The 18,667-nt window shown below is 37.4% G+C and overlaps 1 protein-coding gene across 6 annotated transcripts in view; it reads right to left on the bottom strand.

Annotated features, from left to right (window-relative positions):
* LOC124866815 (protocadherin-9) overlaps positions 1-18,667 on the bottom strand; it is a 256,850-nt gene that overhangs the window by 59,829 nt on the left and 178,354 nt on the right. For 3 of the 6 annotated variants that reach the window (XM_047362775.1, XM_047362773.1, XM_047362774.1), the window contains one exon: positions 13,442-13,643. The exons of 1 other annotated variant lie outside the window; for it this stretch is intronic. In XM_047362775.1, the coding sequence (XP_047218731.1) occupies positions 13,442-13,643 (202 nt within the window). The remainder of the gene's footprint in view (positions 1-13,441; positions 13,644-18,667) is intronic. 2 more of the 6 variants (XM_047362777.1, XM_047362776.1) reach the window with 1 other exon arrangement.

Below are 18,667 nucleotides of genomic sequence, written 5' to 3'. Positions count from 1 at the left end.
AAAGCAGTGCAGTAAGTATGCAACTCAGGCATAAGAAGCAAGGTAGCATCAATTCTGTCTAACTCAGGTTTAAATGTTTCTCTAGCAAAAGCCTTTCTCGTATCTCCACCTCACTGCTACTTAATGGTGGGTGAACATTTAGTTTTAACTTTATTTGCTGTAGGGATCAGGATGACTGCTCTGGGCTTAGTTTTACCATCACATCATGGCCATAGTTTCCATGTGTGGATTACTTCAACTTCAAATGCTTTTGTCTGTGACACTTAAGTGCATTCTTCCACTTCAGTAGCTCATCAAGCTGCAGCCTGTTTTATTGTTCACCCAAAGTCAAGGTTTATCAACTCAATACCTTTTTTTAAGAACTGAACACATACTGCATGAAAGTGCAACTCCAAATTCTGCCCAAAAGTGATGTACATACCCAGTGGCGTGCACAGACATTTTGGGGGGCAGGTGCTCAAGAGGAAAAAAAGGGCACCTTGTGCGGCACATGGAGTTGTTGGTTGCTTTTTTAGTGTGAGATTTATTACAGGCACAACATGAACATAATTTATATGTATTACTAAGCACCCCCAAAACAAACTGTCCTGTTGGTTGAAGAGAAATGACCACCCAGGAAAAAAAAAACTCAAAACAAGAGTGCATTTGACAAAATTCTTAAAATTAAGAAGGCAATAAAATTATCATAGACTGATTTAAAGTTAGATTACTGATTCACAACCTAAACTTCCTGAGTCAAATTTGAAACTTACGTTATCCTTCATTTTTTTTCTTTTTACACACTGAGCACAGCGTGTTTGTCTTGACTATATCATTCTGTACTTTTATCACAAAATGTCTTCTGCACCAAATAACCTTATGTTGTAGCAAAGCAGGTTACACTGCCAAATTTACCAGGTAGGTCACACTAAATGGGTTATCTTCAGTAACCAGTCACCATTCTACAGTGTAAATCAACTATACCCAGAAAATGAGTTATAAAATCTTTATAGTCAAAATGAAACCAACAGCAGAGAATATGATCATAAGAAGAATCATCTATACTTCTGCATGTAGCCAGTGTGATATATGACAGAAATTATTCTAAGAGAATAAAAATTAATGAGATTATAAGTCTTGAGAACTGATAAGATGTCTGCTATTTAGAAATTAAAATACTCTGATCACATCATCATTTTTACACACACAGAAGTAGAAAATACAACTTAGCCTACATGCCCCACATTTACTGAACTTTATTAAAAGGCATTTTAGTAGTGTATGAATTGTAATGTTAACCAGCTCATTTGGCCGTATTTCCAATAAAAAAAAAAAAACATGAGTCAAACAGAAGTCATCATGGACCATTATAGCAAATGTAATACCGACATATATGAGATAGATTTGAATTAATTTTTTTCTTCTAATTTAATCTAAGAGTTAAATTGTAGACATTCTCCTGGCGCATGGTGGCGGCCATAGAAGACATAGCGGGTAAAGGTATGCCATTCATTGGCCTGTTCTGTTTAGATAAAATGGCGGCAGATGAAGCTTTAACTTTTTCATCTGAAGTTTAGGAAGCAAGTATATTCGTTTTGTTTGTTTCCTGGATGGTTAGCCAGCCTGTCGGCAGGGCAGGGCTCTATTTGACGACGGAGGGGAGGAGAGAAGAGGTAAACTGGACCAGCGCAGGTCCAACTCTCCGCAGCCCGTCTCCGTTGAGAGACACACGAGGCAGGACACAAGGGGGGGGGGGGGAAATTTCAAAACGTGGGGCACTGGTATTTTAGGCCTTTAAATTCAGAAATCTTACCTGGGGCCCCACACTATACACTGTAAAAAAAAAAAAGATTTCAGGAGGGCACTTTTTTCTCCAAAGGATAAAAGGGCAGGTGCTCTAGCACCACCTAGCATCTATCTGTGCACGTCCCTGTACATACCACAAGCACATAGCGAAATATTTTTTCACTCTTCAAATTTTATTATTTTTTTATCTCTAGCACTGAGAACTTTACAGATAAAGTAAGTAATAAGTAAACATTATTTCAATGTTTATTAGTGTTGGGTTTTTATATGAAAATGTCCATTATTTTCCCACAAAACATAATAATTAGTATAAACTCAAATGGAGTAGTTAGTTGCATTTTGATGAAAAACATTGTGTGCAGAGGTAAAATAGACAAGTTATTAGAAAAGTTATTTGGGTCCAGAACAGTTTTTGCGAGCATATTAATATTTAACAGTGATCCCAACAGTGATCCCAAACACGTATAATAATTAGTTTTGGAACGGATAAAGTGGGCTAATATTAAGCTTTTTAATTGGCCTCCTGAAAGTCCTGGCCTCAGCCCTATTGAAAATTTGAGGACTGTAATGTAAGCGACAAAGTAAAGCAGTTCCGGCTTTGCATGGAGCAGGAGTCCCATACAATAAAACATATCACTCATCTCCTGTCCATCAATGATTAATGACTAAAGTGATTGCATTTTCAGGTTAGAGGACATTACAATCTTATATTTGAGAATGTATGTCTTTTTCCACTATGCACCTTAACCCATAACCTCTGAAATTCACATTACGCTTTTTTTTTTTTTTTCTTGATCACTCTATTTATTAGTTTTTCAGAAAATATGACAACCCAGGGCTGGAACTAACAGGCAGGGTTTGAGTCTTGGGGGTGGGGCAAGGGTTCCACCAAAGTCAACCAACTCCAGTTTAGAGACACTGTTGTTTATTTTTTTTATTTTTTTTTTGTTTTGACACCATGAGTTCAGTCCAGGCTTTGCTGTTCCAGAGCAAAGAACTTTGGAGCAGGTTTATAAACCAAAACAACCAGCTTAATTGTTGTAAATGGCATTTCAAAAACTAAGATGTAGCAACCTAAAAAAAAATAAACACAACCAATAAAAAGTGAACATCAGAAACAGTGTGAGCAGAGCAGAAAAAAAATATATATACTGGAAAAAAATGCTCATCATCCATCCCTTATGTTTGATTAGAATTAGGAAAAGTAAAAAAATTACAAATAACAATAGGTTAAACTACTTGTTAGTTGTTGTGCAAGTTTTGTTTCCTTTTAAAATGTAAAAAATTAAAGACTAAAGGAATTGCAATGCTTCTCAGTCACTGTGTTCTTGGGCAAGACACTTTGCCCGCCTTGCCTGCCTCTGGTGGTCAGAGGGGTCGGTGGCACTTCTGTCAGCCTGCCCCAGGGCAGCATATTTATAGCCTACTACTGTCAGTGTGTGAATGTGTGTATGAATGGGTGAATTACTGACTGTAGTGTGAAGCGCTTTGTGATCCAGGCCATTTGACATTCAAGGCTAGATGTTTTTGCTGTTATAAATAAAATTCAAATTAATGAACAACTAATTCAAACATTTCAGACATTAACTTTGAATTGGTTCACTTTCTGCTTTTGCATGTATTTGTGTCTAAAACACTTTGCAAGAGACTTTCCTTTCTTACTGTTTTGTCTTTAACAGTCATCAAATAATTCCTCTAGGCCTTCAATAATGTTTCAAAAAATGCTTCTTGCATTAGAAATCAATAACATTTTGGACAATTGATTCTTAACATTGTGGTAATTAGCCATCACAGTGACTGATTGAATGGAGTGATGGACTACCAAGATGGCAGCGTGCTCCGGCCGATTGCAGTGCAAACAGAGCGATCTGTGTTATATACACAGCAGAAGTAATGGTGGCTACCATCTTAGCATTAGCAACTGGGATGACAGAGACACAATTTAGCACAATTCGAAGGATTATGTGGAAATATTTTATAAAGATAGTGAGATGGGAGGGTAATCACAGATAAAAAGGTGCAAGCTCACGTTACCAGACCATTGGTGTTTAAACCACTCTTTGAAAAAAGGAGCAACGCCCTCTGCTGGTGAACAATGGGACCACTCAACAAAGTTGCAACGCAACATCATTTATGTCGATGGGACTTCATTAATAAAATAAAATATTAAATCATTCCACAATGTTTCTACCTTGGAGGGTATCAAAATATCCTAAACTAAATTTCTCTGCCTAGACACAACCTCTTACTGTTAATCATTTTTGACGAACAGGAGAGCGCGTTGAGTTCAGCAGGTCCGATGAAAGAGTGTTGGCCGTTCTTGGTCAAGTGGCAGAGGCAAGTGTTTGTTCGGACTGGCAAGTCAGGCATGCTGAATTGCAGTTTCAAGTGCTGTTTTCTTTAGGAAAGTGAAAGGAAAATTGCTTTGTAATTAGAGACAACCCGTCTCTTGGAAAATCTTTTGCTCAAATTCTTTGTTCAGGAGCTCAGACAATCAGTTTAGGTGTCTAGTCTTATTTTCAGCTACTCGATACACAAACAGCACACCAGACTTTTGATCTAAGGTTTCTCCAAAGATGAAGACTTTGGGTGTACCCACACCAGCCACTTTTGGTCCTCTTTAAACAGACCAGAGTTTGTTTTCCCGTCACTCCGGACAAGTGTGGACCAAACAACCGGACCAAGACCCACATTTTGAGGTGGTTTTGGTCTGCTTCCAAAGTTACTCTGGTATGGTTCACTTCCGCTGTGAATAGTAACCGGCCTCGATCCGATCCATGTCTCCTTACACTTAACAAGCCACCGTAACAAGTCAAGTCAAGTTTATTTATATAATGCTTTTCAGCAACAAGGCAATCAAAGCGAACGTTATACCGAAATCTTACCTGAACTGCGCTCTGTTGCTTAGCAATGCTGTTGGGTGTTTTAGCTCGGTGCAGAGCACAGTGACTCTTTCAGGTTGCAAAAAAGTATAAATAGAACGTTGCAAAATCTGTGTTGAATGATCTGCTCTTGACCCTAATAATAATATTTCACCTGTAATAACCAGATCAAACAACAAGAATAAAGTCTGCTTTTGGTCTGGACCAAAAAAGTGGACGAAAAGACTTTCCTGGTGTGAATACACTCTTACTCAACTAGTGAGATCAAGATCACAAGCATGTCCTCCCCACTGCAGCAAGTGGAGAGCTGCAGGCAGCTCTATGACATCACTGGGATTTCAGCTGAGACTCCTCCTTCTTGATAGCTGTCATGAAAATAGGTTAAGACTGTGCATTCTGGGATTTAGAGTTTTAACCAGTATCTTTTGTTCTCTGTGTGTAATCATTGTTTATTCCTTCCCATGGCTGGGCCCAAAACTAAAAACTGTATATTTGTACTCTCCTTTCATGTATTATTTTAGCTTTCCTTTAGCTGCTTCAGAATACTTTGCAGGATATGTGGTCATTTATCTGTTTTATTATGACTTCATTATGCAGCCACTGCAGAATGTTACTTCAGTCAGTAATTGCAAAGGGACACCGAATGGTCCTTGAAGACATTCAACATCTGATGATATAGTAACCTCTCCTTTTGTGGTTTATTTCATTTGTTTTATTGGAACAAACTAATAAAGATAGAAACTTCAATTTAAAGTCAATTCTTTGCACTCGTTAGGGCGGAAAATGAAAACCACACTGAAATAGTAATACATAAGTAATTCCTGTCCTCTAGAAGCATCTTAGGAAAATATCAGCATCATTTATTTACATGGATTAGGTAAATACAAATTATAGGCGATCAATTTAAATCAAATTTCTTAATATGTGAAAGCCAACAACCATAATGCAAAAAAACAAACTTTATATTTTAAGTAACTGAACTTTTGCTGCACAGAATGGGAAATGCAGTGTTAAGGTCGGTGAGCTGTTATTTCCCTGGAGTGTGCTGAGTTTATTTTCTCAACTGCAACAGATTGGCATCTTAGTGACTCTTCATGCGGCACAGTAGACCACAGTGGGAAGAATGGTGAAACAGAGGGTGAGGTGATACCAGTCCTGCAATGCAATAAAGTTTTAGAGAAAAGCACTCAGTGCATCTGGTGTAATTCACCAAGAAGATACTTAGAGCACACATTAGCTTCCATATTTCTTATTATTTATTGATTTACTTACTAAAGTCAATTAAAGTAAACCGTCTCCACAATCACAGAAACCCTTATGACCTGTTATTTAAGCTGATTAGGTAACTTTTAAGTCATGTTCTTACTTTGTCAGAAAAAAAAAAAAGAAAACTAAATCAAGGTAGAAAATAACAACAATGGGAAATGATCTTTACATTTGTTTTGATTCTTTCCTTTCATTTTAAGTAATGCATGAAAATTATTGATTGGTATATTAGGGTTGCTCTTTAGGCCATGAAGTTAGTTTGAGAATCATACCAGAATCTTAGATTAAAAATGCTTTAATGTTGGTTCGATGAGAGTGTATTTAAATGCCCGATTGCATCACTATGCACCCTTTATTAATGTTACGTGTGGTTTTGACATTTTTTAACAGTAATTTGATTTATAAAAAATAAAATTATGTTCTGTCCTCTGTCTCCGACACTCAGTCTAGCAACACACTGCAGTCAGAATCAGGTAAGTAAAACAATAAAATACAGCTTATGCCAACATTGAGGCAGCTAACAAGTTATTCTCAACCCTAAAAGGTGGGTCTCAAATGCAAATGCCCCACTAACGTTAGCCCATGTGTTTTTTTCATAGACAAACGACTGAAGTTGCTAACCTTTGCCAGGCAGTTGACCAGACTCTGCGATGTGCTACTCCATTCCTGATAGCATCCCAGGAAAGATGTCGATGCAACATATTCTATAGTGTCGCAGAAAAGTTACAGCATGAAGTGGGAAAATCTTTCACAATATACACATTAACCTTTCTGTGGCACTTTTCACACATTTCATCCAGACAAAACTGTGGTGTGCTAGCTAATAAAAACCATGTCTACATTTTGGACCCTAAGAATAAAAAATTTGCTGAACTAGAATCAAAATGAGGAATCGGACTTGGAACCGGAATGGTTATATTTCAAACAATGCTTGACCCTAATTACAGCAACAGTAACTTAGAATACCACAAGGGTTTATATTGAGATTTGACATGGTCTCGCTTCGCTTGGCTGTACTGGCTTCTCCCACACTGCTCCTGCCATGGGGGCTGACCACTCTGTGGGGACTCCACCCTGCCATCTTTATTGATCTCTGGGGGGGTCCATGGTCTCGGTTGCCGCTGCACTGGAATGGGCACAAGCGGGAGCTGGCCCCCAGAGGAATTCTTGCCAGTGGCTTTGCAACCCTCCCTTACTCCATTACGTATGCAACACCACATTGGCCCCATCCTCAATTTTAACACACTAATAGCCACTTAGGGCTTTGTGGTTGGGGTGGAGAAGACTGTTGTCATCCAGCAGTGTGTCTAGCACAACCCAGCCAGAACCCACTATTAATGACACACAAGCCCTCTGGTCCTTCCAAGTTCCAGCTGCCATGGTGAGCTGATGGAGTCTGGGGGGGAGAGGGGTCTAGGCTACTCAGTATAGGATTGGGCGGACATTCTGCAGGGAGTTGGCGGGGGCTGTGGGTCGCTGGGGGGACTGGGTCTCTGGCTTGGCCTACGCTGCAGAACATAGTGGTGTGGCTGGGTTAGGGGGGCTCGGTGCCACACCTCATGCCCTGTGCCTCTTTGGTATGGAGGCTACTTCCCCTGTGCTTTGCTGATTACCAACCTCTGTGCGAGACATTGGGCTGCCCAAGGGGGATGCCCCGTATAGGTCTGCCTCGGGCTATGGCCTTCAAGAGCTGTGTCTACTGTGTGTCACTCTAACAACTGTGCAACTCCAGGTGACAAACATGCTCACATACAGTCGCTTAGCACAAACACACTTATTTTTGCCCATACACTCCAACACACACACACACACACACACACACACACACACACACACACACACACATGCAATGACACACAGATAATCCAAATGGTTGAAGGTCATACAAACACAGGTTACTATTGCATCAATGTGGTCTGCCTACTTTGATGCTGGATCCAGCATGTTAGGATTTATCTTGAGATATCCTTTTCGTTGTGCTAATTTGTCCAGGCACATGTAATCAACCAGCTTCTCAATATGAGAAATTGGAAAAATAATGTATTGGATGAAGAGAACATTAATACTGTTGTCATGACATATTAGCAGGTTCAGATATACATGCTAACAGGGCTTGACATTAACACCCGCCAACCTGCCAAATGCGGGTGAATTTTAGCAGTGGCGGGTAACACAGCCACTCCGACTAGCCATTTTGGCGGGTTGAATTATATATACAGTTTCTAATTGTAGTTTTCTCAAATGGGATCCGAAATAATAAGCAAGTTGAAATGCGACACTACGACACTACAACTCCCATGAGCACTGCCTGCGTACGGTGTTTGCTCTCTGGTCCATTCATGACCAACGTCGCTTTAGACAGATGGACCCTGTGGAGAACACAGTTGTGAAGCAGTGGGGGCGGTAATGTGGAGGTAATGTTTCTACTTTGTACACTGCCAGTGTTGCCAAGTCCGCTTATTATAAGTGACTTTGGGCTTGTTTTTCTCTAAAGTTGCTTGCAAATCTCGTGGGTTGCGGTTTTGTGGGCTTGTTTTTGAACGTGAAGTTTGGGCTTGGCATTCCTTCCAAGTGAAGCCCCTTGATTATCTCCCAGCTCCCAAAATAAAGCAAAACGCAAGTGGTAGATAGTTTGTCCTTTCCACATCGTTGTTTCCTGTTTGTAGCTCCCACCACAGTTGATGGCACACCCCGAACACACTCACGCTAGAGCCCAGGGTGACAGGGAAACGAGTGATGAGACAGCGTCAGAATGAGATGCAGTAAATGGGGAAAATATGGGAAAAATTTTAATACAAAGTGGGAGAAAGCGAGCGCACTGCAAGACAGGATCTGACCTGAGATGGGAGCCTCCCTTCTGATTCCGCAGTGTGAAATTTGTGCTCACCATGCCATTTCTTTTAAATAGACTGTTAAGCAAAGAAACATATTTTTTGTCATGGCTTTTATGTTGATGAACTTCATTGAAATATTAATTGGTCATTTATAATGCTGTACAAGTGTGCTGAATCGTGCAGTGTGGATGCGATCAGCAAGGTGCGAGTGATCCTAAATCTGCCATAAGTTAGAAGTTGGACTTAAAGTTTTTCTATTCAAAGCAGCTGCGGTCTGGGCCTCGTGGCCTGACCACTCCTTTGTCCCAGTTTTATTACTAGAGTTGTTCCACTGAGTTCCTGCCTCAGAGTTTTATGACCCTTTGTTCGAGACTTGGGGCAATCAGCCGCTAGTGGCTAAGGGCGCAGCCCACCGTCTATCAGCTGATCACCAAAAAATTGAGACATGAGCACCCTGGGAGGGCTTCTCTTTTCAAGTTAATCCAAATTGCACATTTTGTCCTTAAGACTGCTGGTTTGACCTTCATAGACACTCACTGCACTCTAAATGCATATATTTTCTTTTATTATTATTGTTGGGTAGTCATTTTTATCCCCAATTGTGCTTGTTAGTTAGGTGAAGGTTTTTGGACCAGAATAGTAATTATATCAGGACTATATAGTTTCTTATATATTATATATATAGCATGGTTTTAGTGAATAATCATCAATTATTAATGATAATCAACTAATTGTAATTATTAAGGGCTTAATTATTAAGCCCATAATCACAACACCAGAGGACAGCTCTGATTTCTATTCATAAGTAATGATTTTTGGTTAAGAAATAAATTTTCTGAATTATGATTTCTAATTATAATTTTTGTTAAAAATGTATTAATCAATAATCATAATCCTTACACAATACTCATTTGAGTAATTGTGCCTTGCAACAGTATTTTTAGAAGTGAAAGCAAACACAGCGGAACTCAACAGTTTATCAGTCATCTGCTTTGTTTCAGCTTAACTCAATTTTAAAAAGTTACCCTACTGACATGAGAGTTAGCTACTATTCACGGTAAGTTTTACATAAGCACTATTATCTGCACTGTAAAAAAGTAACTGTAAAATTTACAGTAAAGTACTGGCAGCAGGGTTGCCAGCCAGGCCATGGCCAAATGCAGTGGTCCATTTTTAGTAACATATTTAGTCAGTCAGTCATTTTCTACTGCTTATTCCATAGTGGGTGGCAGGGGAGCTGGTGCCTAACAACCATGCACACACTCATTCATACACCTAAGGGCAATTTAGAGTGACCAATTAACCTAACAGGCATGTCTTTGGACTGTGGGAGGAAGCCGGAGTACCCGGTAAGAACCCACGCATGCACGGGGAGAACATGCTAACTCCATGCAGAAAGACCCCAGGCTGGGAATTGAACCCAGGACCTTCTTGCTGCAAGGCAACAGTGCTAGCAACTGCACCACCGTGCACACTATTATCTGGCCACATGCACTGGTCCATTTTTAGTAACATAATTTATTAGTTATTAATTCCTAAAACAAATTTGAATTGTAGTTGAAAAGGATGTTCTTTTTACCTAGGTATAAATTTCAATATATTAACTTCTTTTCAACCTCTATTTCTTGTTTTTTACTCTGGTGATGTAATTTAGTCTAACTTTCAAGGTTAGTTTGCATTAATATTTTGATGAATTTCCATTTATCATGTGGAAATACAATCTCAAAAATGTTATGATACAAATAATGTCATTTATAATTAGACTTCATTGATGTGTTTTATGTATAATATTATGTAGTAGGTTGCTTGAAATGTATCATTTCCATTTATGCAATGACTACTATTAACTGCTTATGAATTTGTATGTTTTGTTTTTTCTACTTATATAACTGTCAAGAATCTTTTAGTATCCACAAAAATAAACGATGCAAAATAAACCATCATCATCTTGAAGTCTTTCTCTAATAATGATCCATCTGTCTTTTTTTATTTAATTCACTCTTCTGTTCAACACATTTTTTGATTGATTTGTTTCTTTGTATTGTTTTTGTTTTGTTAGGCTTTCAAGATACCCTAAAATCACAAAAAATTTAGCTCATCACTTTTTGTTCTTTTTAGCAATAAAAAGTGAACTCTAACTCTCTCAGTTTCCACATCGTACGTGTAGTTAATTCAAATGAAAGCTTCAACTTATGTATGGCTCACTGCTTTTCTGTATTACATGAATATTATTAGAAAGTTCTCTTTTTTTCCACTCAAAGAAGACTAATTATTACAGGTTATTCCATTTTGTTTCCCACTTTCTGTGTCGTCTGGTTCATTCAAAGTATAGTCTGTAAATTACAATATCAACTTTTATTTTATCAACAGCAGATAATTATAAATTATAAACACTGTTTACATTCTCTTAAATGTTAGTATTGACACCTATGTATACTTAAAGGTGTTGAAAGAATATTTATCTAAAGCCAATTTTAACATGCTTCAAATGTAACTGTCACCGTGGTTTAAACAAATATAGAAAAAATATCACATTTAAACTAATTACTGTTTTCCAATATGAACAGGATTATGATAATAATTTTATTATTCAAGCTTTATTTTTATTTTGATTTCTACTTGTATTTTTTAGACAAAACACAGCAGTATTCTTATTGTGGAATGGAAGCTTAAAAACAGTGAAAGCCCACCAACTGTTGAGGTTTGCATTGAAAGTAATTCATTATGTTGGAATATTTTCAGTACTGCTAGAACATACGTTTTCACTTATCTTTGAAAATAAATGCCAAATATATTTTCAATACCATTTCCCAATGACAACAGATACAGTTAAATTACACCCTTAGCACAAAAGGGAGTCTGTGGCTTATTAAGTGTGACAGACAGTAACTGAAAACTAGTTAATCTGGGACAACCGAGTTCATGAATTTGATAGTACCATAGCAGGTAACACATCCCTCATTGACAAGACATGAAATCATTATCCTGCCAAGAAGCAGGTCAGTGGTCAAAGACCATTGCTGTCACTGTCAAGAGTTTGCCAACAGACAAAAACTAACAAATAAAATCCCTTTTACCAAGGTACAGAGATGATGCCTAACCTGAAAAAAAATACATCCAATATACTTGGTGTGGCTTCTTACACGCATTTTGAGGACCTATGCTATTTTCCTTCATGTTTGTTTGAATAAAGTGGTCTACAGCTTACAATAGATCAAGCACTTTGATTGAGCTATAAATTAATTTTCAAAGAACCAGGAATGATTCATTTAACTCCTCTATTTGTTTCTGTCAACCACAAACAAAAAACCCATAAATTAAATGACTTAAATGATGCCACATAGGCAACTCAAACATACAGTATCATCTAAAATATTTAACCTTATTCAGTCAATGCTTATAGAGTCCAAATAATAATAAAAATGTATTAACTGTATTTCAAAGAAAGATAAAAAAAAAAAAGCATTGCAAATGCTTTCTGTGTCATGGAATTCCATTTGTTCTTTAGTGGTACTGTGTGTGAATTACATTTTATTTTCTTTACACATTTGTTCATTCTTGCTGTAGTCAACTGACTAGTTTAAAATCTTTCTTTCACATAATGTGCAGGTACAGTTCTTTATATTAGAAATATTATATCTTTGTATGCTAAATACACTGTTTATCTTGTCTATTGTTGGGTAAGATCCTTGTAAGTGTCCCATCAACTAAATTTAAAATTATTTAGGATGCAAATGGACTAACAGGCTTGCTGTACAAACCCTACACATGGCAGGTCCACATGTAGCTCTGTTTGCAAAGACAGTAAGTCAGCGCGTGTTAACTTTACTCACTGAATTCTACTGCCAACTGTGACTGCATCTGTTAAGTTGGAGCCTGGATGATTTCATACAAACTCAATTTATGCACAGCATTTGTTTTTATGTACTGCTACCTGCTTCAACCTCAGCAGGCTTGCTGGCATTGACCTTCGGGTGATGGGTTTGGTCTTTGTGCACGCCTCACCTCTTAATGATAGAATGAGAAAACTGGGTCGGAGATGTACGTTCCCACCAGAAATAGTGGGAAGTTAACATCTTCAGCGGAGTACCAAGATTTCCAACTGGGAAATCATCTCTAAATAAATCAAATGAGTTTCACAAATAGGTGAGGAGCCTTTGGGAGACCCAGGTTTGCTCCTGGGAGGAATGAAGAAGTCTGGATGATTAACTGAGAAATGAATGACCTGCTCATGTATCCACTAGAAACCTACTTGTGCAATGAAATAACTCTAAATTAAATGATATTTGGTGTGTTGAGTCCATTATATAGACAGATATTGTTTTTATGATAATTTATTATCTTTTCAGGAAGGAACATGTTATACAGTTCTCTTTGTAAATCTTAATTTGAGAACAAATATTCAGAATTCACTGAGCTGAATACAATGAGTAAGCATACTGAAGAAAAGAAGCACTTTTATGTCCCACACAAGGTCTACAAAATGAAAGAAAAGTAAATGTGTTAAAGTGTAAAATTGGGTAATTGTGTGAATTTGTTCTTCAAACTTATGCAGCTTATAAAAGAAAAAATTGCAGAATGGCAGATGGACTAACTAAAAGGAAGAAATCTGAACCAATCAATCATTCACTGTACCGAAGAGAAGTGATGGTAAAGAGATACATTGCAACTTACCAGAGTTAGGATCTGAGTTGCCATCAGCCTCGGTTCTCTTATCCGGGGAGGCCTGCTCGTAGAAGTCATCCTGCGCCTGCACCAGAGGGAGAGGTTGTGTGAGGAGAGAGCCACTGCCTACAGGCTCGTGGTCCCCCAGACCGCTGTCACTGCAGCTCTCCTGAGAGCCATCCGGCAGGTGAAACGTGACGCGCCGCTGTGACTAGAACCAAGAGCACAAAACAGAGCCTCTGGTGTTAGTGCTCTGCTCTGCCTCCTTTAAAATGTTTCTTTTCACAGTATTTCTTTACATTGAGCCAAACATGCTCATGCTTGTTGGTTTGCACACTGAGTACCAGTCAGGACTTCAGTGTAAAAATAATTTTGAAGAGATATTGCAAACTTTTAGGGTTGCAAACTGATTTTTTAATTAGAGGTCTGCTTTGACCAGTTCTGGTTATTTATGGGAAAGGGAGTTTATACACTGCAAATATAGTCACGTTTCACTGCACACTGACAACCCATAATGGCATACAAATTCATTTCATGCAGTTACAAGGACTGATCAGGATGAAAAATAAAAAAGTTACATCTCTTTCATGTGTACGTAGTGTAAATAATGTGTGTCATAAATAATAAAGATTATGAAATCCTCCATCCTTGCTGTGTGATACATTCATGTTTCAAATCTGCAGCAGGAACATTAACAGCTTGATTATTTAGTTTGTCCTGTCGATTTGTTTAGATAATGCCAACGTCAAAACCTGTCCCTAATGGGTCGTTGTTTTGGGATCTGTACTCTCAGTGATTAATTAAGTTTTAGACTGCACATGTGTTATGTGGACATTTCTTATAACCAGTTTTTAACAGGGCAATGTTTAGCATTTTTCAGTTTAACAGTGGATAGTAGTCATACATAGACTTTTAAACACACATTATGTAGCAAAGCATTATCAAAATGTATCCTTGAGAACACAATTGTTTCTTTTGTGTGTGGGAGGGGCAGCTTAATGAGAGCAGCTTTTTTTGTAAATTTTGTCATAATAAATTGCAGTGATTTCTAGCACTGAAAGTAAAACATAAGAAACATGATGAGTAAACTACCTGGGCCCACATTGTAAACTCCATGTAATGACACAATTAAAACACCCACTGACTAGTGATGTAACCTTCTAACATTCAATCATGTTGGCAATGTTCATCCTTGGACTGTAAAATTGCTTAAGAACATTTTTATTCATCCAGTTTTAATCTGTGGAAGCTGGAACGTAGAACTGATTTAATTGAGGAGCGAATTAGCACAATTCATCTTATAAATGTTGTTTCAGATTTACTTGGAAATATGGCAAAAAAAGAATGAAAATATGCCAATTATTCTAAGTGGCATCCTGATTGATTTTCATATTGTAAATTCCAAGTGTCTTTTTCTCATGCTCTAATGACTTTTTCCTCAGGCTTTTTCAAAAGTCCAGACAGAAGCCTTCAGCTAACCTTTTGTAGGCATAGAGAGGTCCCTTCCACATCCTTGGCAATGACAGACAGAGAAGGGTTTTTACAGTAATTATTGGCAAAAGCAAAGGTCACACGATCCTCAGTCTAATGCAAATGACCTCATTATATATTTTAGAACTGCTCCAAGTGCGTGCAACATTCAATTAAACAAAAAGGTAGTGCAAAAAAGAAATAAAATGTGTGGTGAAAAAGACTGAGATGTTTTATTTGTAGAAAAATGGTGAGGAGGATAGATAGATAGATAAAATGGTGAGGAGGATAGATAGATAAAATGGTGAGGAGGATAGATAGATAGATAGATAGATAGATAGATAGATAGATAGATAGATAGATAGATAGATAGATAGATAGATAGATAGATAGATAGATAGATAGATAGATAGATAGATAGATAGATAGATAGATAGATAGATAGATAGATAGATAGATAGATAGATAGATAGATAGATAGATAGATAGATAGATAGATAGATAGATAGATAGATAGATAGATAGATAGATAGATAGATAGATAGATAGATAGATAGATAGATAGATAGATAGATAGATAGATAGATAGATAGATAGATAGATAGATAGATAGATAGATAGATAGATAGATAGATAGATAGATAGATAGATAGATAGATAGATAGATAGATAGATAGATAGATAGATAGATAGATAGATGATAGATAGATAGATAGATAGATAGATAGATAGATAGATAAGGACTTTTACAATGCCACCATCAATGACAACTGAAAGTCAAAAATCCAGCACAATTAAATAAATGTAAAGGTCTTGTAAAGCAGTGTGAATCTGGATAAATGTCACTGTTAGCAATTATAGAGAGGCAGATGAACAAATGTGGCATTTCAAATGAAGATGACATCCCAACGATTTAGCTGGGAAAGATAAACCATCTCTAAAGAAGCTTTCTCTTTTGTTTGTTTGTGTGGAGCTCATTAGCCAGAGCACGATTATCAGTTTCACATGTGGTATGCAATCCATATGTAAAACCAGTGGACGTGAAGGGTGGGGGATGCCTTGAAGGTGGCATGTTTGGTGCATCTGCACCTAATTAAATGTAGCTTGAAATGTTTATCTTCCTGTTATTGCCAAAGACATTGGCCTTAGGTGAAGATTTACCTCTAAGACAAATGTACTGTAACATTGCAAAGCTACAGTAAAAACACATTTAAAATGTGGATGAAAATATTCTGACTTTCATACATGTACATAATACATAAAGAAAATCATATCTGTCAAGATATGAAAAAATGGCAAATGTGAAAAAGTGCAGAGAAGAGAACAGCAATGTTTTGACCGATTTGTAAAACGCATCAGGGTTTAGTGTCAAACAATTAATGCACAATTAATTATTTCAATTATTTGCAATTCCATGCTAAATAAAAACAAAGTAAATAATGTTCCAGCTTTACATGTCATGCACTATCTAAGTCTGCAAGAGGTTTCTCTCTGTGCTTGTGCATGTTGTTATTAATGGGTTTCAGCATGTTTTGAAGATATTTGGGTTTTTCTTTAGCTGACAGTCACTCATGGTAATATTAGCATAAGACCAGCTTAATCTATCCCTGCTGCCAGTTTACAAGATATTATGGCTTATCACGCCTGCTAACCCTTATTATCCGCTTGTTTTTATAATTTGCCTGACCAAACACACTCACTTTAACAAACACAAAGCAAATAGCACCAATGTACTGCTACAAGGTTGAAATCCCAGCAAAATCTGGAAATTATTAAAAAAAGTGTTCACACTTTGGGGCTTACTGAATGTACAGTGGCTTGTAAAAGTATTCATACCCCTTGAACATTTTCACATGCTGTCACATTACAACTACAAACATAAATATATTTTATTGGAATTTAATGTAAAAGACTAAACCAAAATAGTATTATACATGATTTTATACATGTTTTACAAACCAAATACTGAAAAGGGCATTGTGCAAAAGTACTCAGTCCCCTTTGCTCTGAGAGCAACCAATTGCCTTTAGACGTTGCCTGATGATTGCTAATGACTAGATATAGTCCACCTGTGTTTAATCTAATCTCAGTACAAATACAGCTGCTCTGTGATGGCCTCAGAGGTTGGTTAGGAGAATATTGGGGAGCCAACAGCATCATGAAGTCTAAGGAACACACCAGACAGGTCAGGGATAAAGTTTTGGAGAAGTTTAAAGCAGGCTTAGGCTTTAAAAATATTTCCCAAGCTTTGAACATCTCACAGAGCACTGTTCAGTCCATCATCCGGAAATTGAAAGAGTTCGGCACAACTGTAAATCTACCAAGACAAGGCTACCCACCTAAACTTACAGGCCGAACAAGGAGATCACTGATCAGAGATGCAACCAAGAAGCCCATGGTGACTCTGGATGAACTGCAGAGATCCACAGCTCAGGTAGGGGAATCTGTCCACAGGGTAACTATTAGTTGTGCACTGCACAAACATGGTTTTTATGGAAGAGTTGCAAGAAGAAATCCATTGTTAAAAGAAAACTATAAGAAGTCCTGTTTCCTAATCTGACAGAGCTTCTGCTGTTTTGCAAAGAAGATTGGACAAAATATTTTGTCATTAGATGTTCAAAGCTGGTAGAGACATACCCTAAAAGATTTGCAGCTGTAATGGCAGCAAATGGTGGTTCCTGCAAAGTATTGACTCAGTGGGGCTGAAAGCTTTTACACAATGCCCTTTTCAGTTTTTATTTGTAAAAAAAAAAAATCATGTATAATTTTCGTTACACTTCACAATTGTATACCACTTTGTGTTGGTCTTTTACATAAAATTCCAATAAAATATATTTATGTTTGAGATTGTAATGTGACAATAGGTAGAAAAGTTCAAGGGGTATGAATACTTTTACAAACCAGTGTGAAATAGCTAACAGAGCAAATATTACACCAGAGAGGAAATGTGTCTTAAATGTGTTAAAGTGGAGGAGTTTGTTTCTGATAAATAAATCTGATAAGTCTATCCTTTTTTTTCCCAACTCAAAATATTTGACTCAATGCCTTATTTAGTTCATATAACTTCAAACTGTTCGGTCATATCCTGATTATATATTTATTATATTATATCCATCCATCAATCCATTTTCTATACCTGCTTCTTCCGTACAGGGTCGCGGGGGAGCTGGTACCTCTCTCCAGAACTCTGGGTAAGTGGCAGGGTACACCCTGGACAGGTCCCCAGTCCTTCGCAGAACATTTATTATTTATATTATATTATATATTTATCCTGATTATATATTTCATGGGGGCCAGTTGTTGTATTTGTATAATGTGCTTCTGTTTACATTAGAGTAATGGAGAAAGATGGGCAAAAATAAGTACCAAACGTTATGTCATATGTTGGGCACAATAACAACAATTTTGTTTAGCTGCTTCAAATTATAGGTCTTCGTTAAGCCAACTTCATTTTGGTGTACCTCAAGGATCGGTTTTGGAGCCTGTATTAGGTCTGGTTTACATGCTCTCTATTTAGCACATTTTGAGCACATTTATATTCAACTTTCAGCTACACTGTACCTCTTTTTAGGCATCATGAGTTATCAAAACTGCATGTCTTATATAAACTGTGTAAGAAAACATACAACTCAAATAATGGAAACTCTTGGTCCTTGAGCCTGTTATCCCAGTGTTCCATAAAGAACCTTGGGGTAAATTTTAACTCTTTTTATTTTAGATAGTCATGTTCAGTCTCTGAGTTGCTCATGTTTTTATCACTTTTGA

Source organism: Girardinichthys multiradiatus, chromosome 4, assembly GCF_021462225.1.
Source record: "Girardinichthys multiradiatus isolate DD_20200921_A chromosome 4, DD_fGirMul_XY1, whole genome shotgun sequence".
In the NCBI taxonomy this organism is placed as follows: Eukaryota; Metazoa; Chordata; class Actinopteri; order Cyprinodontiformes; family Goodeidae; genus Girardinichthys; species Girardinichthys multiradiatus.
This window is presented reverse-complemented; position numbering and strand designations above follow the sequence as displayed.